At 44.2% G+C, this 25293-nt stretch overlaps 2 protein-coding genes across 6 annotated transcripts in view; one reads left to right on the forward strand and one right to left on the reverse strand.

Annotated features, from left to right (window-relative positions):
• Nucleotides 1-16131, reverse strand: part of anks3 (ankyrin repeat and sterile alpha motif domain containing 3) — a 38084-nt gene extending 21953 nt beyond the window's left edge. For 2 of the 3 annotated variants that reach the window (XM_051933676.1, XM_051933675.1), the window contains exons 1-8: nt 15996-16131; nt 10440-10691; nt 10146-10344; nt 6168-6289; nt 4913-4994; nt 4715-4838; nt 4177-4326; nt 1479-1604 (exon numbers count right to left, since the gene is read on the reverse strand). In XM_051933676.1, the coding sequence (XP_051789636.1) occupies nt 1479-1604; nt 4177-4326; nt 4715-4838; nt 4913-4994; nt 6168-6289; nt 10146-10344; nt 10440-10594 (958 nt within the window). In that variant the 5' untranslated portion in view covers nt 10595-10691; nt 15996-16131. Of the gene's footprint in view, nt 1-1478; nt 1605-4176; nt 4327-4714; nt 4839-4912; nt 4995-6167; nt 6290-10145; nt 10345-10439; nt 10692-15995 lie in introns of those variants that run through there. The other variant, XM_051933677.1, reaches the window with a different exon arrangement.
• Nucleotides 16132-16273: 142 nt separating this feature from the next.
• The window catches only part of LOC114661122 (dynein axonemal assembly factor 8), a 55774-nt gene continuing 46754 nt past the window's right edge, over nt 16274-25293 (forward strand). For 2 of the 3 annotated variants that reach the window (XM_028814264.2, XM_028814265.2), the window contains exons 1-5: nt 16274-16380; nt 17170-17338; nt 19013-19108; nt 21820-22341; nt 23268-23370. In XM_028814264.2, coding sequence (XP_028670097.2) covers nt 17192-17338; nt 19013-19108; nt 21820-22341; nt 23268-23370 — 868 coding nt within the window. In that variant the 5' untranslated portion in view covers nt 16274-16380; nt 17170-17191. The remainder of the gene's footprint in view (nt 16381-17169; nt 17339-19012; nt 19109-21819; nt 22342-23267; nt 23371-25293) is intronic. The other variant, XM_028814267.2, reaches the window with a different exon arrangement.

Raw genomic sequence — 25293 nt, forward strand, 5'->3', positions numbered from 1 at the left:
CTTTCTTCTTGAAACACCAATTTGTTTTTGTTCTAGAGTTGCCATACGGTGCATCACTTTACATTTTACTTGACATTTGGAACAGTGTAGCACCTCAGTTCATCTCCGGGCATCAATATTGTGTTATCAGATGGTATAGTCAAGAAGTGGTGAGGACCCAAGTTTGATCCCCTGCCTGGACAGATTCTGTGAGATACTGCATGTTCTCCATATGACCCTATGGCTATTCAGACTTTGGAAGACAAATTTGCAACTCAGGATGAGCACCAAGTGCATTTGAGACTGAAGCCAGGCAACACTTTCTCACACAAAAGGGGGGCCTGGACAAGATGGGAGCATGCAACAAAGAGAAATCTCACATGGAACGACTTGTGGCAGATGGAGCCACACCAAGGGAAGTTCCTACCCTCCTGGTCCTCGTGCCCAAGGAAGGGAACGCTGAAGCACATTCTCAGCTGCTGTCCAAGTGCTTTAGTGGAAGGTTGTCTCAACATCAAGTCGAGTTTTGAAAGCCCCTGAAGTCTTCCTATCTGCCACACCTCTTGGTAGCTTATTCCAAGCCCAAAAGAAGAACGGAGAGAAGATGCCTCAGAGAAGAAAAGGGGAAAGTATGAACACCTCCTCCACAACTTCCATTCTAAAGCAAAGTGTCGGCCTGTAAAGGTGGCGTGTTGGAGGCAGCTAAAGGGCCTGAATAATGGTAGTTCCATGCCAGGACCAGTGGGTGGCGAGGTGCACTGACTTTCTCTCTCAATCCTCTGCAGACCATCTACGGGAAAACCCACACGCTTTCGGTCCCAATGATGTCACTTCTGTTTTCTGTGTCAATGACAATGCCACTTCCTGTCCCGATGGCATCACTTCCAGTTCTGTTGGCCGCGATGACGCCACTTCCGGTTCCACAGCCAATGAGAATGTCACTTCCGGACCCGATGACGTCACTTCCATTTCCGGCCTTTAAAGCCACCATCTTTACACCTCTCAATCAGTTCTCTTTTGGACTCTGAGCGAATAACATTATGACAATTTACCCATTTGCAGCCAGGGCATAATATACAGGTGGCTGCCCCAAACCTTTTTTGATGTTTCCTGGTAATTCTTTTGCACATGAAAGTCTCTCAGCAAGGACTTCTGGCATTACAGGAATAAAGGAGAGAAGAGCTATCAGTACCATCATGGAGACAGTGGAGAACGCCTCATGGTGGCTTTGCATGAAGAGGCCAGATCCTTGGATTACTGCTGGGGGAACTGGGAGCAGATGTATGATGTTCAAAACCCCTAAAACGCCCAGGGACCCCAGATAACCTCTCCGATGATGCTTCAAGAATAACACACCATGGGCCGTGGTAATCAGGATTGTGTCATGGAGTTAAAGTGCAGATGTTGACAGCTTCTAAAAAAATATCTGCATGAAACGCTGGGACAACTGACCTATCAAGATGAAAAATAGGGGTCTAAGGGAGCAAGCAATGCGTTACCTTGGCTGCTGTTGCTGTCCACATCTTGCTCGTTGATAGGCGAGGTGACGTCACGGTTCCGAAACCCTCCAGGATGATCACTGCCATCTCTGAATGTCACATAGCCCGGTGGCATCACAGCAGAGTCTAAAAAGCAAGTGAGGTGACCGCTGAATTTCAGGCACCATTATAGCAAAAATAAACATCTGGACGACCAAATGAAGCAGAACTGAGCAGACAGTGAAATCCACAGATGACGGGAATGGACACCTTACAGTTCTGAAATAGAGTTTAAAATGCAAAGACCATCCTAGAAGCATCCAGAACAAGCAGCAAAGTCTTGTCCTGCTTATACAGTGGGTGGGGGGGCCTGTGATTTATGGTACAAGGGGGCACCGGCAGGTTGAGTGATCTGTCCAGTGGCCAGTAGTGGGGGCAGAACCAGCCAGTTTAGAAAGAGTACTTTGAGAGGCTGATGAATGAAGAGAACGAGAGAGAGAAGAGGTTGGATGATGTGGAGATAGTGAATCAGGAAGTGCAACAGATTAGCAAGGAGGAAGTAAGAACGGCTATGAAGAGGATGAAAAATGGAAAATCCGTTGGTCCAGATGATATACCTATGGAAGCATGGAGGTGTTTAGGAGAGATGGCAATGGAGTATTTAACCAGATTGTTTAATGGAATCTTGGAAAGTGAGAGGATGTCTGAGAGTGGAGAAGAAGTGTACTGGTGGGCCAATATTTAAGAATAAGGGGAATGTGCAGGACTGCAGTAACTATAAGGGGATAAAATTGATGAGCCACCTCATGAAGTTATGGGAAAGAGTAGTGGAAGCTCGGTTAAGAAGTGAGGTGATGATTAGTGAGCAGCAGGATGGTTTCATGCCAAGAAAAAGCACCACAGATGTAATGTTTGATCTGAGGATGTTGATGGAGAAGTTTAGAGAAGGCCAGAAGGAGTTGCATTGAGTCTTTGTGGACCTGGAGAAAGCAAATGACAGGGTGACTGAGAGGAGCTGTGGTATTGTATGAGGAAGTCGGGAGTGGCAGAGAAGTATGTAAGAGTTGTACAGGATATGTACGAGGGAAGTGTGACTGTGGTGAGGTCTGTGGTAGGAGTGACAGATGCATTCAACGTGGAGGTGGGATTACATCAGGGATCGGCTCTGAGCCCTTTCTTATTTGCAATGGTGATGGACAGGTTGACAGACGAGATTAGACAGGAGTCCCCGAGGACTATGATATTTGCTGATGACATTGTGATCTGTAGCCATAGTAGGGAGCAGGTTGAGGAGACCCTGGAAAGGTGGAGATATGCTCTAGAGAGTAGAGGAATGAAGGTCAGTAGGAACAAGACAGAATACATGTGTGTAAATGAGGGGGAGGTCAGTGGAATGGTGAGGATGAGAGGAGTAGAGTTGGTGAAGGTGGATGAGTTTAAATACTTGGGATCAACAGTACAGAGTAATGGGGATTGTGGAAGAGAAGTGAAAAAGAGAGTGCAGGCAGGGTGGAATGGGCGGAGAAGAGTGTCAGGAGTAATTTGTGACAGACGGGTATAAGGAAGAGTGAAAGGGAAGGTCGACAGGATGGTAGTGAGACCAGCTATGTTACATGGGTTGGAGACGGTGGAACTGACCAGAAAGCAGGAGACAGAACTGGAGGTGGCAGAGTTAAAGATACTAAGGTCTGCATTGGGTGTGACGAGGACGGACAGGATTAGAAATGAGGACATTAGAGGGTCAGCTCAAGTTGGACGGTTGGGAGAGAAAGTCAGAGATGTGAGATTGCATTAGATTGGACATGTACAGAGGAGAGATGCTGGGTATATTGGGAGAAGGATGCTAAGGATAGAGCTGCCAGGGAAGAGGAAAAGAGGAAGGTCTAAGAGGAGGTTAATGGATGTGGTTAGAGAGGACATGCAGGTGATGGGTGTAACAGAACAAGATACAGAGGACAGAAAGATATGGAAGAAGATGATCCACTGTGGCAACCCCAAACGGGAGCAGCCAAAAGAAGAAGAAGAAGATACTGCACAACCAAAAAAGTGTCCGTTTTGGAGAACCGAAATAAAAACAGAATGCATGATTTGCAGAGCTAGTACACCTACATTTAACAGACAACATAGCAAATGCTGAAAGTGAGACATTTTTTGGAAACATATCTGCTCATTTTAAATTTGATGCCAGCAAGACGTTTCCAAAATGTTGGGATGGGGCAACAAAAGACTGGAAACATTGTGTAATGCTAAAATAAAAAAAACAGCTGGCGGAACATCTCACAAGTGATGAGGCAGGCTGAATGTCTCGCTATGTGACCCTGAGGAAGTGGCCTCACCTGCCAGGGCTCACATACAAAACAGATGGCAGGCCACGTATCAAACAGGTCTTTGCATCATTTCATTTCATCTTTTAAAAATCAACTCAGCCCCCTAGCTGCAACCCCCAGATGGCAGCATTGCTTCATCACCAAAGAAGACTCCACACAAGCCGGGGGGTTACTTATGAGCAATATTCTAATAATTGGACTGTGTGAGAGAGAGTGTGGCCCTCTAGTGACCAAATCACAAGTCTCACGGTGACACCATCACATTGCACAAATACAGAAAGTCATTATCTACAACACACAGCCTGCAAACAGAAGCTCCATCTTCATTTGAGAAATGACAAAGTGACAAATGAGTCCACGTAATGGAGAAGTGTCAAAGGGGATTTCGTTACCATACTGCTTGGTACTCGGGCCCACTCGGAATTTAGCAATGGCTTGCGGTCCGTCATGAATGCTCGGCCCCCTGCTTTTGGTCCGGCTGCTGCGGGGCCTGTGTGGAGCGGAGTCGGAATCTTCGGAGGAGCTCAGGTCATCAAAATGCCCTGAAATACATGGAGATGACAATTAAAACCGCAGCTCGATTCATGTGCAGTGAACAGGTGGCAGAGGCGTCCATGAAACGCGCTGCGCGATGAACTTGATTTTCAGTAAAGGCTGTGATGTGCTTTGACGGTGGGTGTGTTAAATTTAAGAAGTGACAAAGAAACGTGAAACTAAAAATTAGCAGCCGGTTTGATGCTTTCTGCTATGAAGTGTGCCCATGGGGTCCACACATTCACTAACAGTCACCTCCGGTGGCCATACCCCAAGTCGCTGGCCCACCCGTGTGTGTTCACCTCCAAAGCTTTGGACGCCACCAACACCCCCTCACCATGGACCTGAAATGAGACGGCCCCGGGGTCCACGTGACCAAAGCCCACTTTTCAATACCCAGCCTGGGACGGCTCTGCACCACATGCATGTCAATGAGGCTGGCGATCTTGGTGTGTCCATACATCATGGCCAGGGCCCGTGCGGTCTCTCCTTTGGAATTCCTCTCGTCCACCTTCACACCCTAAAATAATAACAATTTTTATTCATTTTTTTCATTCTTTTAAAACATGTCTGTTCACACTCGAGAAAACTTACATGTTCAAGAAGATACTGCACGATGATCTCATGGCCAGAAGCGGCGGCCTCCATGAGTGGAGTAAAACCGGAAAAGGGCTCCCTGTGTGAAAACAGCAAAAGACAACCCTTAGTCCTCCAGGAATGTCTGGGAACCAACCCACCACATCTAACTCCACCCCACTCAGAAAATCACTGCAGATGCCTTCCACCAAGGGTGGGTTTCTACCATGAGCCAGACATGAACAGGACAAGCACCAGCCCAGGACCCTCAAATGGATTATGTGGCTCAATAATGGATGGAAACGGCTAGATAAATAAATTAAACATATCAGTCACATTTGAAGAGACCCTGGAGAGGTGGAGATCTGCTCTAGAGACGAGAGGAATGAAGGTCAGTAGGAACAAGACAGAATACATGTGTGTGAATGACAGGGAGGTCAGTGGAATGGTGCAGATGAGGGAGTAGAGTTGGCGAAGGTGGATGAGTTAAAATACTTGGGATCAACGGTACAGAGTAATGGGGATTGTGGAAGAGAAGTGAAGAAGAGACTGCAGGCAGGGTGGAATGGGTGGAGAAGAGTGTCAGGAGTGATCTGTGACAGTTGGGTATCAGCAAGAGTGAAAGGGAAGGTCTACAGGACAGAAGTGAGACCAGCTATGTTATATGGGCTGGAGACGGTGGCAGTGACCAGAAAGCAGGAGACAGAGCTGGAGGTGGCAGAGTTAAAGATGCTAAGATTTGCATTGGGGGAGACGAGGATGGACAGGATTAGAAATGAGATCATTAGAGGATCAGCTCAGGTTGAGAGTCAGAGAAGGGAGACTGAGTTGGTTTGGACATGTGCAGAGGAGACATGCTGGGTATATTGGGAGAAAGATGCTAAGGATAGAGCTTCCAGGGAAAAGGAAAAGAGGAAGGCCTAAGAGAAGGTTTATGGCTGTGGTGAGAGAGGACATGCAGTTGATGGGGGTCACAGAGCAAGATGACGAGGACAGGAAGATATGGAAGAAGATGAACCGCTATGGCGATCTTAATGAGAGCAGCTGAAAGAAGAAGAAGACGTCACCACGCCTGAAGCTGTCAGCCAAACATCCCATAATAATACACAACTGGAAACCAAGAATGCATTCCTGGATTTCTCAACAAATTGCCTGAGCCTTACATGGAGAATAAGAGCAAGTCATGCATGGGATGCTCTCAAGAGCCTTATAGTCCATGACCTGGACCTCTGCTACTGGCACCATTCTACAGCTCCATGTGACGTCCACTCACCGGACATTGGCGTTAGCATTGTTGTCCAGAAAAAACTTGACCATCTGCTGATGTCCTGTGCTTGTGCAGTGGAACAATGCAGTCCAACCCCTGGCGTCGGTCAACTCCAGCTCTGCACCTTGCTTTCACGAGACAACAGAAGAAACGTTTATAAATAGCATACTTTGAGCATTTCTCACATCATAATGGGGGCTTCTGTAATGGGATGAACACAATCTAACAATGCAAACAACAGGATCATCTTCTTAACTGAATCAGCTGTGGCGTGACACTCACAGTAACAGCACCTCAGGGGACACTTGACTCCACTGCTTTGTGTCCTGTAGGAAATGAACTAGCGATTACTAAGGAATGGAGTAACAAAGTTTAGGCATGGTGGTCTTCTAGTGGTTAGGGGCAGGACTACACGTCTGTCTCTCAGTCTTGCACATTCATATACAACATCCGCAAGATCAGACCATATCTGATGGAGTTGGCAGCACGGCTCCTGGTCCAGGCTTTGGTCTTTTCACATCTGGATTACTGCAACTCTCTGCTGGCAGGAGGACCTGCCTGTGTCACCAAACAGCTGCAGATGATTCAAATTTCAGCAGCACCTCTGGTGTTCAACCAGCCGAGGTGGGCACATGTCACTCCTCTCTTCCGATCACTACATTGGCTCCCTGTTGCACCACACATTAAGCTCAGATCTTTGACACTTGCCTACAGAGATGTCAATGGGTCAGCTGCTGAGGTCCACTGGTGAACAGCATCTGGTTAGGCCAACTCTACGTGGCATCAAATCTCAATTCATGTGTAGCTGCCCACCTCCATCTGACCTGCTAACTGCCTCACTGTCTGGAGACTCTCTTGTTTGGTGAGTGTCTGTCTAACTGATGATGGCTTTGACAGGTTCTCGTAACTCCCTTGCATTTTGTTCTGAACTCTTCACTAGTGATGAACAATTTTATAACCTCATCTCATCACACTTGTTTCCAAACTGATGTTTATTCGATTATGCTTTGGATAAATGTGTCTGCTTAGCAAATAAATATAAAGCTATAAATCCAAAACCCACCAGTATCAGTTCCCCAAAACTGTCCCCGTTTATGAGCCAACTGCACTGCAGTCCCCTAGTGGCTAAGATATAGGACCCTAAACCACAAACCCAGTAGTTTAATCACTTCATGACTCTACATCATCTTCTCACCTAGCAGGGTTCCTGCCCTAGAAGTATGGAAATCATCTGGTTATGTCTAGGGTTGATTTGGGTGGGCAGTGTGGCCCCCTAGAGGTCACGGTGTAACCAGTTAACCAAAATGCTACCAGATCAATCCCCACCAGTGTCTCATTTTTAAATGCTGACAGAGTCACCTCACCTGCCAAGGCTACGGGTGAATGGGCACTGCAATGGAATGCAGACAACACACAGTTGATTTCTGCCTCATGCCCAGTGCTGCCAGGGCAATCTCTGGCCCCTGCAACCCCAAATTAGATCAAGCAGATTTGAAAATAATTTTGATTTGATATTACTGTGTTAATCCCCTTCAGCGTGACCTTTGGAGGCCTGAGTGCAGGGTCAGCCATTGTACAGCCCCCCTGGAGCAATTCTCATATTCTGAACAAATGAGCACTTGATATTTTAGCTTATAATTTTTTACATTTCCAAAAAAATTGTAAAAAACGTTTATTTGCATTCCGATCATGGTGTGTTGTGCACAGATTTAGTACAGTGTACAGTGCGTTGCTGCACCCACCACTCCACAAAACAGCTTGGGATCCCAGTTGGCAACCCCCAGGCAGACACATCAGTCCGATCCAACCCTCTAGAAATTACCCTCTATCTGCCGCAGCCAGGTGTTACGTGTGCGTCCCCTTGGCCTGGTCCAGCCACTCGGGTCCCCAACAATGAGGATCCTGTTAGCTGGATCGCCCTCGGGTAATCACGCCACATGGCCGGAGTGCCGTAACTGATGCTCCCTCACAGTGCTGGTAATGTGCCTCGTTCAGGACTCTGTGAGTAACCGCTCATTCAACACAAAGTCAAACAGACTGATGATTATAAAAATTTATTTAATCCGTTTTAGAGTACCGCAGTCGTGTAACAAAATGTGGAAAAACTGAGTCACTCAGAATGCTTTCTGAATGCACTTCATGTATCGTGTGGGAAACAGTGTTTCCCCCTGGTGGCTTATTGGTTGAAATCTGAACAAGCCCAACAGAGTGTAACTGCAGCCCACAATACCCGTGAGCTCAGTCACGTAATGCCCTGACATCACGTCACAACGCCTACAACGTCAGGCACGAAGTGCCCATTGCATGCCTGGTTACACTGTGGTTAAGAGTAGAGGTGTGGGAGGTTTATCTGACTCACAGGGTCTTTTGATGACTGACATTGTGGCCGTTCTGTGATGTTATGGGGGCTACGTGACGTCATACCTATTGCAGGCTGCTGTTAGACCCACCTCAACAAGCCACACTCAAGGGATCTGAACAAATTATTAGGAACATGTATGCTGCTGCTTTTCCATGCAAAAGCTAAGCAGCCAATCATGTGTCAGTAGCGCAATGCATGGAGTCAGGAGCTTCAGCTAATGTCCACATGAAACACAAGAACGGGGAAAAAATGTGATCTCAGTGATTTCAACCAGGGCCTGATTGTTGGTGCCCGTTGAGTATTTCTGGGCCTGCTGATCTCCTGGGACTTTCTTGTACAACACTCTTTTAGAGTTTACGCACAGTGGCGCAAAAAAACAAACTCCAACGCCTTGTTGATGAGAGAGGGCAGAAGAGAATGGCCAGACTGGTTTAGCAAGGCAACGGTAGCTCAGATAGCCACGCTATACAACTGTGGCACGCAGCAAAGCATCTCAGAATGCACAACACGTCAAACCTCGAGGCAGGTGGGCTACAACAGCAAAAGACCACATCAAGTTCCACTCCTGTCAGCCAAGAGCAGAAAGCGGAGGCTGCAGTGGGCACAGGCCCACCAAAACTGGACACCTGAAGTCTATAAAACCAGAGCCTGGCCTGATGAATCTCAGTTTCTGTTGAGGCCCACAGATGGTTGGGCCAACAACATGAATCCATGACCCCAACCTGCTGTGTGTCACCAGTCCAGGCTGGCGCTGGTGGTGATGCAATGATGTGGGGAATGTCTGCTTGGCACTCTTTAGGCCCATTAAAACCAGTTGAATGCCACGGCCTGTCTAAGTATTGTTGCTGACGTGCATCCCTTCATGGCCACAATGTATCCATTTGGTTTAATGAATACGACAAGAAGCTCATTGTTCATCAGTGGGCTTCCCGGTCACCGATCTGATTCCAGTAGGACACCCTTGTGATGGGGTAAAAACGAATGGGCAGCTGACAAATTGCATGATGCAATCATGCCAACCTGAACCAGAATCTCAAAGGAATGTTTCAAACGTCTTGTGGAATCCATGCTATGAAGAACTGAGGCAGTTTTGAGAGCATAAGGAGGTCCCACCCAGTGGTCCTAAGCATTTGCCCAGTGAGTGCAAATGTATTTGTTGAGAGTTGTATGGTCCCCTAGCAGCCATGCTGTTAAACTGTATACCACAAGGTCCATCAATGTCTCTCTGTGCCACTTTGAGTGGGTCACCTCACTTGTAAGGCTTCATGTAGGGAAAAATATGCAAACCATGGGGCTGTGTGACATGGCCCTGTAGTGGATGACATCTTGAACTCCACCGTGGGCTTGCAGTGCTCACTTTGATAAAATATGGAACCTGCTGCACTGTGTCGGAAGTAATATGGCCTGCTAGTGACCAGCAAAAGGACCACAAAGCACTTCACCTGCACTCTGGACTGAATATGGCAGCGACTGTACACTTGGATTTGTAATCAAACATATCAGATAAATAATCAATCAGTAGTTGAAGAAGAAGTCAGGCAGGTGTCCATATTGCATAACAACAGTTCAGAGTGTGTACAAAATGACCCATTTGGGCTGCTAAACTACGGATTTCTACCAACCTGAAGGAGCGAGTATGCAATCCTCTCATTGCCACAGCTGGCTGCCAGCATGAGGGACGTCTGGCCTTTGACCGTAGTGACATTGACATTGACACCCGCTTCCAGCAGGAGGTTGACCACAGAGTGATGCCCAATGTAGGCAGCATACATTAGTGGAGTCCAGCCGCCCATGTTTTTTCTGTTCAGATCTTCCTTGCCACTGCAACAAGGGACAGAAGGCGTCCAGAGGTTAAGCGGCATTAAAAGCTGAGCAGAATTCAGACGACATCAAAGGCATGGAAGGAAGACAATTACCTGCGAATGCAGTCGAGGACCACACTGTACTGGCCGATGGAGGAGGCAGTGTGAAGATCAAGGGGGGTGTCAAGCTCATCCGGTTTGATCAGCTGACCTGCACCTAGCCAATCCGGCTGCTCGATGTCACTTGCCTCATCACTCAGCTCCGACATCTTTGACACTCGTAGGTCTGGACTGGGCACGTAGCTGGGTGAATGGGTGCTGGTGCAGAAGGTGGCAGCTTCAAATGCCCAGCTGGAGGCGACAGCCCTGAGGGAATCAAACACATGACATAACTGCTTTTGGTCAAGGCCGTCACTTCAAATGGTGTAACTGCTCTTCACCCCTACATCTATAAGGCACTATCCCTGTTTGTTCATTATGCAGGGTGGCACAGACAATAATCTGAGACTTTCAAATTTTAGTACTTTCATTATCTCTAACCTGCTCCGCATGTGTATCACGCCAACGTTTTTGAACCTCTTTACGACGTTCTACTTTGTCTTCTACTCTTTGCGTTTTATTTCCGGTCCCAGCTGTGGTTAAATCTCTTGGCACAAAGTCTCATCTCGCGGGACTTGAAATTATCTCTCTGACAAAGTCTCGTCTCATCCCAGGATTTTTTTTTATAATAGAGAGACAAGTGGCATGAAGCGCTGCAGTGTGATCTGCTGACAAAAACACCACCATGCCAGTCATGATGGTGCCATGATCTTTCAAGCAGCTAATCCAAGTTCAATTCGCCTCACTGTATTTTCATGGACCCCCAGCCACTCCAGGTGAGCCCATAGTGTACCTAAGGTTTTTTTTTTTTTTTTGCAATTTAGGTTTGCAAGCAGAATCTCTCACCATTACCCACAATCACGACCTGCCTGACATGGTTTCTTTGTCATATTTGAACTTGTGCTCACAGCTTCCCAGCTAGGTAGAATCTCACATACAATTTCATTTAAACACAAGACCTTTACCTACTTTAAAGGAAAACTCCACTTTTAATGTTACTTACCCCATGTAGTTTGTAATTGTGACCAAGAAAATTTTGCAGTCTCACGTTTTTGTGGAGAATGAACATAACAGGAGCCAATGGTGACCACACTGGACAACAGAAAACCATGTGAAAAATTTCCAAGAAAAACTCTCACATTGCTCGTGTCTAATCATCGACATGTCAAGCCATCCAGTCACATGCGCACAACGTGTAAAACGCACGAATGTTTGGCTAAAATATTGTTAATGAAATAACTCTGAGAAATGAAAGCCATCCACAAACTGGAAGCCCCTTCACAGCACCTTTTTGAATTGAACTTAAAACGGGACTCTTGACCAACGACCAGGGTGGTGGTTTTGGTGTCAGAGGAAGTAATTGGGATAATGGAGTCAGCATCGGTAAAAATGTAACGACTCCAACTAAATGTAAATTGTAATGTATTGGTTAAAATTCCCAAATTTACATACAGTATACTAAGTCAACTAACTCTTTTTTCTTCTATCTTTTTCTCAAAAATATATCCTGTTTTTTTTAAATTTTTTAAGTATTGTCTTATGTTTGTTACTCAATCTTTGTAACTTTTTAAATAAATCTACTCTCTATATAGAAAATCCTAAGCCTAAAAGTGCAATGATTTTGTGCAACAACTTTATGTGACTTTTTATGTCACGTTTTTTGTCACACTTTAAATCGGGCTTATTTTAAAACCTACATACAGTAGAGTCTCGCTTATCCAACCTTTGCTTATCCAACATTCTGTATTATCCGATGTCCCACCGCAAGAAAAAAAAAACAAAAAAAAAAACGCATCAATCGGCAACAAGAACTGCAAGTTGCGAGCGTGAGCGTAGTCTATTTTTTGTTGCTAAGTTCATTTTTTCAGTTAAATTTTTCTGTTGTTTTGTTGTAAAACATTACAGTGGAGTATGTGGCTGGCCCTCTCTGGCGTGCGTGTCTCTCATGTGCGTGTGTGTGTGTACGTGTACATGTGCGTGTGCGGGCGCGTGTGTCTCTCTTTTGTGTGTGTGTGTGTCTCTCTCTCTTGCGCATGCATGTGTCTGTCTGTGTCTCTGTCTCACGCTCTCTCTCTAACGCTGCACAGAGAGAGACTGAACACGTGCGGAAATTATTGGCGCGCACAAACTGAAAGGGAAACTGGCTTGTTCCCATACCGAGTGTGTGGTCGTGCACAGAGGCAAAAGTTTGGCAAACTTTTTGGTCATAACCCGATTTGTACGTGTTCAGAGATGTTCGTGAACTGAGGTTCCACTGTATTAGGCTCGTAATGTGTAAAATTATAACATAGTTTGACATTTAATAGGCTTTTCCTTAACACCTCCCATTATCCGACATTTTCGCTTATCCGACGTTCTGCCGGCCTGTTTATGTCGGATAAGCGAGACTCTACTGTATACAGTGGACCCTTGACTTATGAATTCAATTTGTTCATGAGGGCTGGTTGTAACTCAAGTTGGTTGTAAGTCAAGACTATTTTTCCCCATAAGAAACAATGGAAATACCCAAAATGCGTTCCGAACCTCCCACAGCAACACTTAACTTTTTTTTAATAAAATAGGGTTGTATAATGTGCATAATTTACCAAAAACACCAATAATTTTTCTAATGTACTAACCAAAAAGTTATAAAACGTGCCTAGCCTACCAGAAACAGCAATTTCATACTGTACTCACCATTTAAGTTTGGCTTGCAGGAAGGAAGTAGGAGGAGAATGAAATGGAAGGTGGTTATTGTTTGGAAGGAGCCTCCTTATACAAATCTTTTCTTTGTAAAATTGTCGAGATGGTGGATTTCGACATGCTGTACATATTAGCGAGATCGGCCACACGAACGCCACTCTCATATTTCCACACAATTTCCTTCTTCGTTTCGATTGTGATCGCTTTCTTTACCTTCGTTACCTTCTCTTCCTTCCTTAGCAATTATCGAAATAAATTATATAAATCACTGCACTGACCGAAATTACGTCCACAAACACATGTATCTGGGCTCCAAGTGACGCATATGAACGCTCTCGGCTGTTTGTTTACAATCGCACAAGCGGATACACGTGACCACATTCGGGTCGTAATGTTGGTTGTAATTCAAAACAAAAATTTTGGTCGTAAACCAAGTTGATCGCATGTCAGGCCGGTCGTATATCAAGGGTCGACTGTATATGTTTGATATCACGCTTTTCAGAATTTATCGAACTTTAATGTGATGTTGTTAGATTTTCAGATTCTTATTCTGTTTTTAAACTATAAACTAAAATATCAAGAACTCACGTCCTGCGAGACGAGACTTTGTGCCAACAGATTTAACCACAGCCGGGGGCCAGAAATAAAAGACAAAGAGTAGGACAGCTGCTGTACTGGCTTTTAAATGTTCGAAGCGCCGTGCGAGATGCAGATCACGCGGCACGACAGCAGCAGCAGCTGAGCAAAGAGGAGGTAAAAAAAAAAAAAAAAAAAACTATTTGTTTCCCCATTGTGTCACCGTTTAAGAGGGGGTTTCGGTGGAGTGACCGCATCTCCTTGGGGTGATAATTCATGTTGGTAGTGATGAAATTCTCCATGTCATGCATGTTATGTGCTTCCAATCTACATCTCTATCTCTATATAAAAATCCAGCGTCCGTCTGTCTGTCTGTCTGCTCTTCACGAGAGAACTACTTCACGGATTTAGATCTTTTTTTTCTATAATTTGCTTGAACATTCCGGTTGATTTTGTGACTTCTCTCATTGTGCTAAGAATCACAGTTTGCTTGCAGGAGCGATATATTCACGCTAATCCGAGACAGCGGCTGTGGGGCGAGGGGAGTGGAAAGCATGATGTCAGGAGTGGGGAGCCCGACAGGGACCCCCTCACTGTCATGTTTCACTACTACATGGGCAGAGCCAAAGGGGACGGCTAGTGGAAAATATATGAGTGTGATTGCAAAAAGGAGTCAAAGTCGGTGGTACGATGAATTGAGGAGTTTGAGTCAGAATCGATGGTACGATAAACAAAAGGGTTAGAGTTGTGGGAATGACAAACAGAGGAGTCAGAATTGAAATCAGTGGTACGATAAATAGAGGAGTAGGAGATCATAGTACAAAAAATTGAGAGATGAAATCTAAGTCAGTGTTACAATAAAATGAGGAGTCAAAGTTGATAGTATGATAAATACAAGAGTTGAAGTAGAAATCGATAGTAAAAAAAGGAGTAGGAGTTGGTAGTACAATAAATTGAGGAGTCAGAGTCATTGTTACGATGATTGAGGAGTTGTAGTTGATGGGACCTTAAATTGAGGAGCTAGAGTCAGAGTCTGTGGTACAATAAATCAAGAAGTCGGAATGGAAGCTTTTGTGTACCAACTACACAACCCTGCCAATAAGTGAGGGGGAGTGGTGGGCCCTCTGTACCAAACTTCTTCACCTCTTATCTGCTCCTGAAAAGCTCCTTTCACGTTATTATGCTGAAGAGGTAACTTACATTTACTCATTCCTTGATGCCGTTATTCATTTTCCAAACCTGATATTCCAGTACAAGGTTTTGAACAGCCAGCAGCATGGGGCACAAGTAGATGGATCACCACTTACTTAAGTCCAGACCCATACTTATGCCGTGCCCTTTGGGGGTCACCAGCTAAAATAACCTGTACAAGTGTGAGATATGGAAAGACACTGAAGGACAAGGTAAAGTCCACAGGCACATGGGGAAAATATGCAAGCTACATGTGTGTAAAGCCAAATCTCATAAACACCTGCTTTTGTTTCTCTGAAGACCATTGTCAACAGCTGTCACCCTTTTAGAGGTCACACCCTCTCCCCAAATTTTGAATAAAAATGTTACAAATGATACAGGATGACGTGGAAGACGGGATCAGAGACACCATTAGCTAAACTCGGACTTTATGCTGAACAACCACCGATGAACAATCGCATTAACAAGATGTCTTCAGATTTGGAACTCAAGCTCTGAACCCTTTAAAATACACACGCGCGCGCACAGGATGAAATTCTATCATAAATCAACAATGACGTCTTGTTTGCATACCAATTATAAAATGCATCGTTTACACCACAGGACTGTGAGATTTGTAAGTGAATCTGGTGAAAATGCTAGTTAACTAATAGGCGTAAATGCACAGCAGGTCCGCGGTTTGGCCATTTCACTTCACAAATTGCGCCCAGACGGCGGTTTTCCTTAAGAAATGTCCAGGATCGCCTTATTCCTGATCTCCATCTCTGCCAAAAGTTTCTGTCTATTCGTAAACTGCGATCACACAGAACGTAAACAGCACCACAGCAATCACCGATTCCTCTACACCTTTCACGTTATCCAGCTCTTCTCTTTCTTTTTTCAATCGAACTTTAGTGTACACTCACTCGATCGTGCCCGGTTTTTCCTGTGTGTATTTGATCACGCCAGTAACTTAAACCAGCTCTCTATGGCGCTTTTAAGGACACAATCGAGCGTGCCGGTTGCGATCTGGTCAAGAAAGCACACAAGAAAACCAAAACTCTGCAGTGCCACAGCTGAAAAGAAAACTTGAAAACAGTCGTAATAAAAAGACAATGGTAAGAACCCTTCTGTCTACGTTACCTTCTCAGATGCGTGAATTAAAGATCGTTAAAAGTCCCACTGTCCCAACTGATTAGCGAGGCAACAACTTAAACCGACTCCACACTCATCCGTTTGTGTGACTTCGTAGTAGAAAGGAGCCCGCTCTTGTCGCGTTTGGGATATGTAGTCTTTTCTCTGTTACCGAATGCTTGGTTTCGAGAGACTGGTGCGTTTACGAGGAACGACATTTCCCATAAAACCCCTAAGGGAGGCGGAGAAAACAGGAACGTCATTAAAGTACTAGCCAATGGCGAGACGAGTCTCGAAAGGTAGTTTTATCCTTGAAGGCAACGATAAACACGGTTCATGCTTATTCGTAAAACGCTGCAGCATCTAGCAGGTGCATAAGTAAACGTGGGAAAACGTAAGTAAAGTTTATATTTTATAGATATAAAACTGTTTTAAACGGCACTTGTCTCTGCAAATTGCAAAACTATTTGTCAGAGCTGCTATCCTGAAAGGTGTTTGTTCGTTATTAGCAGTTATTAATGCAAAGTAAACAGAAAAGTGACTCGTTAGTGATAATGAACCAGGTACCGCTCTGAAATTAAATCTCATTAAAGTGTAATTTTTTTGGAAATTTCATTTTAAAGCGGGCTAGAAGAAATGAATCTGAACAGACAAACTCGGGAGCGCGTCCTTCTTCGCGTTGCTATAGCAACACGGGCACGCGGCATTCGTCGCCCTCCTTTAAACTGCAATTTCAGGTTTGTTGGGGTCGTGGAAAAGAAAATACAAAATGACAGTTTAATGTGTCATCGGAGGGAGAATAACTTTTGATCCTTTTTCATTTCATGCCTAGAAACACGATTGGCCAAGTTTTATTCTGTAAAGTTAAAAAAGTGATGTTTTAGACAAGGGTGTTTGTTTAAGTTGTCATCGGATTGATAAAGTTATCCCACTCTCATCCTCGATTGTGAATGTGTGTACGATACGACACCGCCTTATACCGGCGACCCCAGGGTCAGGCCTGTTCTTTATCTTATAGAGATGGACTCTAGCCACCCACAGTCCTGATGGAAAAGGTCAGTTCTGAATTTTGAGTGCTGAATGGCCGCAGAGGAAAGGTTAACTCACTTGACGTAATTAAATCACACCAACTGTCGATCAGTCCTCTCTTGATTTCTTCTCATTGATGTTTCATGTGTTTCAGCTGAAGAGATCAAACCTAGAAAATGGCTACCAAAGACTGGCACCTCTTGGGGGATTCTGCGCTAAGTGGTGTTCAGCTTCAAGAGCAGCGGAGCGGTCAGCCAAACTGGGAATCCATCTTCACAAACATCGACACCCGTGTCCCTTCTCTTGATTCTGACAGCTCTTTGGTAAGTCTTGGTGGATTTTTTCTGCATTACTATCTGTGCTGGCAAGTAATCGGGGTGGCCATCTCATCTCCTGGTTTTCCATCCTGCTGTTTTCCTTCTCATTGACCAATTTCTGTGCTGGGATCTAGACTTAATCTTAGAGGGTGTTGTGCTTTTACAGTAGCTGCCCCTAAACTTTGGAACAGTCTGTCTTTTTATATTAGGTCAGCACCAACTTAGGTCACTTTTAAATCCCACTTGAAAACCTCTTTTTGCCTTGGCTTTTTAAACTTGTATGTGAGTTTTTATTTTTGGTGTGTTTACTTACTGTATCTATATATGTATTCAGGGCTGTCTTACCATATGGGAACAATGGGCACTGGCCGGGGTTCCCCAGAAGCATAGGTGCCCACACTGTTTCTGGTGCCTATGTATGTTTCTGTTTTGCTATCGAATTAGGGGCCCCAGCGCACTACTTTTGCCCGGGGGTCTGTGATGCTGGTTAAACGGCTCTGTATGTATTAGTGTATTTATGGAAGCTTTACAGCACTTTGGTCAACTTCTGCTGTTTTAAATGTGCTCTGTAAATAAAGTTGACTTGACTGGCTGTAAATTGGAGGTACTGTAAATTTGAAAAATTGTTACTTTTTTCTTTTAATGGCAGCCAAAGAAAAATGAGGTATGAATCGAGCCAATAGATAACCAGCTAACTCCAACCAGTTTCTTAATTTGAAGCCAGTTCTGTTGTTATTTAAACCCGTTATTTAATTACATGGCTTACTGGTGCTGCTCTCATTCAGCCACAGTAGACAGTTTCTTTTTTCGAAGACCACTGACAAAATGTTTTTTTGGACCTGAGCAGATCAACATTTCTGAGACCCCCAGAGTTGGAGTTGGCCATCCTTGCAGTACGTGGTCTTTGTTGGTGTGGCTGTATGTAGGTGGGTGTCTGCATATTCTGGCTGCACTCTTAAAAAACCTGATTCTTGAATGGCACTTTACTGGGTTCAGAACCAGTCAATCCATTAGATGACATAGACGACCACTTAAGTTAAAGCCTTTGGCACACTCCAGACACTTTATGTAAGTTAAGAAATGCAGTGCTCCAGATTTTTCCATTCCCCCTTCTATTTAATGGATACTGAGGGGTACACACGCCACACACTAAGGGCTCCATATTGATGTCGACCAGCACCGAATAAGTGGTGTGGTCCCTCCTACACCCCTTGCTTGACACAGAACCATTTCATTCTGAGAATACGTCTTTGCATATTGAAGTTGGTTGTTTTCGGCTTTAAAAAGGTTCCAAATTTGTAGACAAACCAGAAATCTTTAATGTCTAGTAGGCCACCTAGCATGATGCAACAAATGAAGAAAACCTGAACTGAGCCTTTGTGCTTGTTCTTTTAAAATCGTGACCTTGTTGGTATTTCATAAATCTATTATTCATGATTATTTGTGGAGCCTGTCATATCTATCTATCTATCTATCTATCTATCTATCTATCTATCTATCTATCTATCTATCTATCTATCTATCTATCTATCTATCTATCTATCTATCTATCTATCTATCTATCTATCTATCTAATTCATTTCTTTGTGTGTGCACCATTCATGGTATTCAGTAACAAGCAAAGTGAAATGAATGTGAATTTTGATTGATTAATTCATTATTTAATTCCCTTTTCTGCAGTCTGACTATGAAGAGAGTGACGTGCAGGTATTTCACCGTAAGCCGGCCACGCTGATTACTGGGCCCATGAAGAGTCCACCTCTGCTGGAGGTAATTGTGAGTCTTCCTTCTCTTTGTGCTTTGTTCCCAAAACATGAATTGTTTTGTTTCTCCCCATAATCACAGACACTTTGCTGAGGTGGATGGCATTTGTACCACTGCACCCTTTGGGTTTTGGTCACCTTACGTTTGACTGGTTGTTTTATTTGTGGTGAATTAAACATTACACCATTAGCAAAATTTGATGACAGCAGGCCATTCCACTTAACAAGCTCACCAGTCCTATTCACCAAGATTGTCCAAAATAACATCAAGTTGAGATTTGAAGATCCCGGGGTTTCGTGCTCTTTACCACCCCACTTGGTAATTTATTCCATGTGTCTATGGTTGTCTGTGTAAAGATAAACCATCTAAAACGTTTACGAAATTTACCTTTAGCAGGTTTCCAACTGTGTCTCTGTGTTAGGATCCACTGGAGTAATTCCTTTCATCACTTCTTAATCTCCATTTGCTTAAACTGAAAAGACAGGTAGTGTGGTGTTGTGGTTAAGGCTTTGGACTTCAAACCCCGAGAGTGTGAGTTCAAATCTCGCTACTAATGCTGTGCAACCATGAACAAGTCGCTCCAACTGAGATGAAAACAAAAGAAATGCAACCAGTTGTATCTCAAATGTTAAAAGTCACCTTGTTTAAAGGCATTGACCAAAAAAGTAAATATTAAAAGGCTGAACTCCTTCAGTCTCTCCTCATAGCTCGGACCTCTCAGTCCCAGAATCAGCCAAGTTGCTCTTCTCCGGACCTTCTCTAGTGCTGGAGTGTCTTTTTTTGTAATGTGGAGATCAAAACTGAACACAGAACTCCAGGTGAGGCCTCACTATTGTGTTATATAATTCCATGACTTGTACTCCACACACTGTGCTGTATAAGCTAACATCATATAAACAGTTTTAATGGCCAATTATCTTGATGTAGATAGTGATGAGTCCACTATGACTCTTAGGCTCTTCTCATAAGGGGTGTTTTTAAGTTTCAGACCACCCATTGTGTATTGAGATGTGATATTTCTGCTTCCTGTGTGTCATACTTTACGTTTACAGGTTGGCCCTTGTGATTTACGGGTTTACAGTTTGTGGCTCCACCTATTTGCAGGCTCATCATCAGTAGTTAAATGGAAATTATTTTGTGAGTTTTGGAGACTTTAGTGGTTAACTACAGACGAAGCTGTAGCAGCACTACTTAAATGGACTGCAAATCCCAGCAAACCTTGGGAATACTGAACCATTGGGCAGCTTTGGCCCAAACACTAAGTCTGTGTGTCCTTTCCCTCTAATCAGTTTTATTGGTCAGTTTGGCTTTGGTAATAATAATAATAATAATTCTTTGCATTTACAATAGCGCTTTTCTCACTACTCAAAGCGCTCCGCAATTACAGGTTAAGGGCCTTGCTTAAGGGCCCAACAGAGCAGAGGCCCTATTGGCATTTTACGGTATTCGAACCAGCAACCTTTCCGACTGCCAGTGCAGATCCCTAGCCTCAGAGCCACCACTCCGCCTCCGCCCTCCGTTTGGTGACGAAACGAAAGGGAAAGAGCAAGTGTGAGATACACATGGAGGAGTGAAGGAGTATGAGGCCTGCTAAGAGAGTCGCCTTCAAAGATGGACAGAAAGGCGCCTTGAAAATAAGCAGGATTTATGGGAACGCACTCGAGACAGGGAGCCCCAGTTAAGAGACATTCACACACACATAAATGATTACAGAGGAATGGAGCTGAAGGTACACGTACAGCAAGAGATAGCAAATATGTTTAATTATTTTATTACCTGCCTTTGATAGATAGTTAAATAAAAGGCTGATTACCAGATTAAATCTGTGTGTGTGTATATATATATATATATATATATATATATATATATATATATATATATATATATATAATATTATTGTGGTGCCGGGACGCCCAGGAGGACCGGAGGAGGGCTTGTGCCTCCTCCAGAATATGAGGGGGCATCCTCCCTGGTTGCTGTGGGGACCGCCAGGGGGAGCCCCAATGCCTTGGGAGCCCTGGACCTCAGTACTTCCGCCACACCCGGAAGTGCTGGGGGGAAGAGGATTGGGGACACCCAGAGGACTTCCGGATACACCGCCAGAGCTTCCGCCACACAGAGGTGTGGCTACAGAAGCCCTTAGGATGCACCTGGAGTCCATCCGGGGTGTATAAAAGGGGCCGCCTCCCTCCAGTCAGGGGCAAGAGTCGGGTGGAAGAGGACGAAGCTTGGTGAAGAGAAGTGGAGGCGGACCAGAGACTTGGAGAAGGCATTGTGTTGTGGCCAAGGACTTAAGGGGTGATTGGTGCTGCGGCACTGGGAATGTGCACTTCAATGAATGTAAATAGACGTGTGTGGTGAAACCATCGTGTCTACCTGTCTGTGTCCGGGCTGTTCCCCACAATATATATAGAAAATATAGAAAATCCAACGTCTGTATGTCTGTCCACTTTTTACAAGAGAACTACTTAATGGATGTTAAGTAAGGGGAAGCGTGATGTCAGGAGTGGGGAGCTGGGCAGGGCTCCACTAGTGATACCTGTTTTGTTTGTTGATTTTTAAAGTTTGTCCTGTTTCACTACTATGTGGGAGGAGCCGCGGGGGACAGCTAGTAAAATATAAACAAGAAGAAAAAGAACAATTAACAAAATTGAAAAAATTAAGAACCAACTTGCATAATAACAATTACAAGTTTAAATTGTCAGTTATGTTGTTATTTTCAGGACACAGTGGACATTTTAGATGTTCCTAAGACACCTGAGATCACTGGAAAGACCAAAGATCTCAACCAAGAGGAAATATTAACCTTAAATGGTCCTCATCTTCAGGACCTTCTTAACTCTGAGCAGCCCCTTGCTGACATGATGGCTGAGCTGTCTGGGACTTCAGCACAGTCACTGCAGATTCACATGGATAAAGCACCGGCGTGCAATGAGATTTCAAGAGGGTCTGTTGATCTGAGTCCTTGGGGGACAGCAGGGAATGTGAGCTTCACGCCAGAGGGGAGCCAAGATGGTTCTGGAGACCCCTGCAGAAACATTGAGGAAGACTTCTCATCATTGGCTCAGACATCATATGACAGATGTGACGTGTTAGAAGGCAAAGAAGAGCATCCAGGACCGGACAAAGTGTCCAGTTCAGCAGCCACTGAAGGCAAGGATTCAGTGATTCAGTCAGAATCGGAGAGAAGATGCAAGTCCAAGGAATCAGATCAAAACAATGGTTTGCCTGTTTTATCCCTCCAGGTGAGTGCCACTTCTTGCATCTTCACTGTGACTGTGATTGGCTGCCACATGACATTTGGTGGGGTTATACTTCCTGGTAGGTAGATCCTGGTACTTGTTTTAGCTCCTTCTACATGGCATGTACTTTTTCTTCAACCAGGAGCTATCGTGGGTGGGGCTATGGCAATGAATTATACTGATTGGTTGATCACAAGCACTGGCACCATCTTATAAATCTGTTAGTAGTTTGAACTTTGGAGAGTTATCAGTGATGATGGAGAGCAGCACTTCACATCGCATCACTCTTCATGAGCCGCCTCCTTGCTCCATGTGCTGCATTGAAGAATTGAAAATGGGGACATCCCCCCCCCCATGAAGTCGTTAGCACTTCTTAAAAATCAGTTGGTGGGATTGAGTCCACTGTGAACTCCCAATCACGCTGCACTTTGCACTGGATCACTCTTAGCTGTCTTCTTGATGCTTCCTGATGGTGGTCGGGTGGGGAGTTTACCTGTAAAACTCAGAGACAATATGGGGGCCGATGTGAACTCCCTAACATACGTCACTTTGCACCACATCAGTCTTCTTTACATGTCACATATTTTGTATAAAGGTTACAGTCATGTTGCATGGTGGGAACATGAAAGTGACCACGGACCCCAAGTGGCCCAGAGCCTCCACCGTACAGGAATTAATTTGTTCCAGAAAACAAAGTACCTTTGGTGGGAAAGCGCCTAACGCAGACTTAAGTTTGTGTAAACGTATTCAGTTGTGGAAAGGTCATTGGGCAGTATTTGCAGCAGGCCATATGAAAAGATAGCTTTGTTGTTAAAATGGTTATTACACAGAAAAGTCCTTATTGTGTGATTCTGGTGAAATTTAACTCTAAAGGTTTTTCAGCTTTTCTCACTCCATTCTTGGTTTGCTTATTTTAATTTGTGGTTCAGTTATTAGATAAATGGGACCTTGATGAAGTTTTGCATGCTTTGAAGGAGAAGGCCCATTCTTCCTGCGATGCAACGCCAAGTCCAGTCTTGCCAGAGGACCCAGGTAACTGATAAGGTTCCCGTTTCTCTTGTTTTCTGGTTGAGCCCCATTGCTTTCATTATAAAATGCCGGAATGGTTTTGTATTTTTTTTTCTTAATTTATAGAAAACACTTAACATTAGAACAAAATTTTGTGTGTCAGATGTATTGTAGGATGAGAACAGGCATCCCGGATGGGAAGGAGGAGGATTTCTTATCCAGATGGGAAGCTGAAAAACAGAACAACAGATGGATTGGCCGGCTGGATGAAAAGATAACTTTGTGCCCAGCCAGTATAAAATAGTGCATGGTCCAGTGGAAGCCGGAACTTGGGAGCAGTTCCATCCCCCATAGGGCAGGTGACAGTCGTCATCGTGTGGCAACCCAGCTGAGACACCTGCACGGGTGTTTGGAGTTGGAGTCCAGAATTGCAGTCCTGTGTGGGTCACTGGGTGCCAATGGAAGGGGCTGTCAGGGTAGGAACTCCCTTCTTTCTTTATTGCCGAGAAGTGACTTCTCTCTTCCGCTGGTCGATCCATTATTTTATACCGGCTGGTCACAAAGTTATATTGCCAGCCAGTCCGTCTGTTTTGCTGTTCTGGCTTCCCATCTAGGTAATAAACCGTCCTCCATCCTGGCTGGGATGCCCATTCTCGTCCAATAGTATATATACCATGTTTGTGAAGAAATAGCTTCAACTTGAAAAATACCAAACTTATCCTTTAAGTAGTCCCTTATTGTTTTGTAAGCTTTACCCTAGAAGATTTGATGTAGGGGGGTCTTGCTGACATTCGGAGTTTCCACTTTTATTCGAGCGTCACAGGTGGCTGTGCAGGACTTTGATCAGGTGGTGGTGGTGGTGCAAAATGCGTTAAAATTTTATTATCATTGAATAAAATATTGATATTCACAAAAACCTAATTGACAGCTAAACTATGTGTTTTGTGGAATTTTTTTTTAAATTCAGTGCCTAAAAAAATAACAAGAAATATTCTGACCTTCGCCCAACCCCCCAATGTTCTTTGTGTTCTGTGTGGTGGAGCCCCCAGTGCTGTTTCAGAAGATCTGAGCTCCATCGCCATTGTGTTTATCTCCTGCGACTTCTGGCTTTCGTTATAAGAGGCCATCTTTGCATTTTTACTTGAATTTGTTTGCTTTCTGTCCTTCAATTTAGGAAAACCCTTTCTGTTGCCTCCTTTTTTATTTTTTCCTGCCTTTGCTTTCCTTTGTAAATTTTTTTTTGAATTCTTAATAAATCCCTGAATATTAAAGGGGCTTGTGTTTGTTATTGTGGGCCAGGGCTTTTTCACATTTTGCCGTTTGTGAACAGGCAGGGAGTCTTAACTAGAAGGTAAAATCCAATTACAGAATAGAGGTGCAATCCTAATGTTATGAAGAATTTGTTTGTTTGTGTTCTTAAGAGTTTCCCATTTCAGTTTTTGTATAGGCAAGGAGTCCATTTTTTTACATTAATCCCTTGCTACAATGTCTGGTTTTGGATTTTGTTACTTACTTTGAACTGTTTTCACCGTCATTTTCTTTATACCAGGTGTCGCCATTTTGAGTACTCATTGTTAGGTGTCATGATCAGGGCTGAATCTTTATGGTCTTATGGCCTTTTTCTCTTAGACATTTTGCGTAACCATCATTAGGGTAGAGTCCTGTGTTTTGTAGGGGCGTGGTCTCTGGGGTCATGACCTTGACTTCATCAGTACAACAGGATAAAAGGTCAGCGTCTGTACCAAGATTTATCCAATCTGTAATTACATCCTTTAAAAAGTCTCTCTTGTGTTATTGATGTTGGTGTTTTTACTTCTTGCCTGACTGACTGAGATTTTTGCTTCTCGTCTGGGTTTCAGTCGCTTCATTTTTTCTAAAATTTTTTTTTGTTTATATTTTGTTTTGCCTTTCGCATGCGTCTCGCAAGTCCGACTCACAAAATTAGCT

The sequence above is a fragment of the Erpetoichthys calabaricus genome, chromosome 11, assembly GCF_900747795.2.
Source record: "Erpetoichthys calabaricus chromosome 11, fErpCal1.3, whole genome shotgun sequence".
In the NCBI taxonomy this organism is placed as follows: Eukaryota; Metazoa; Chordata; class Cladistia; order Polypteriformes; family Polypteridae; genus Erpetoichthys; species Erpetoichthys calabaricus.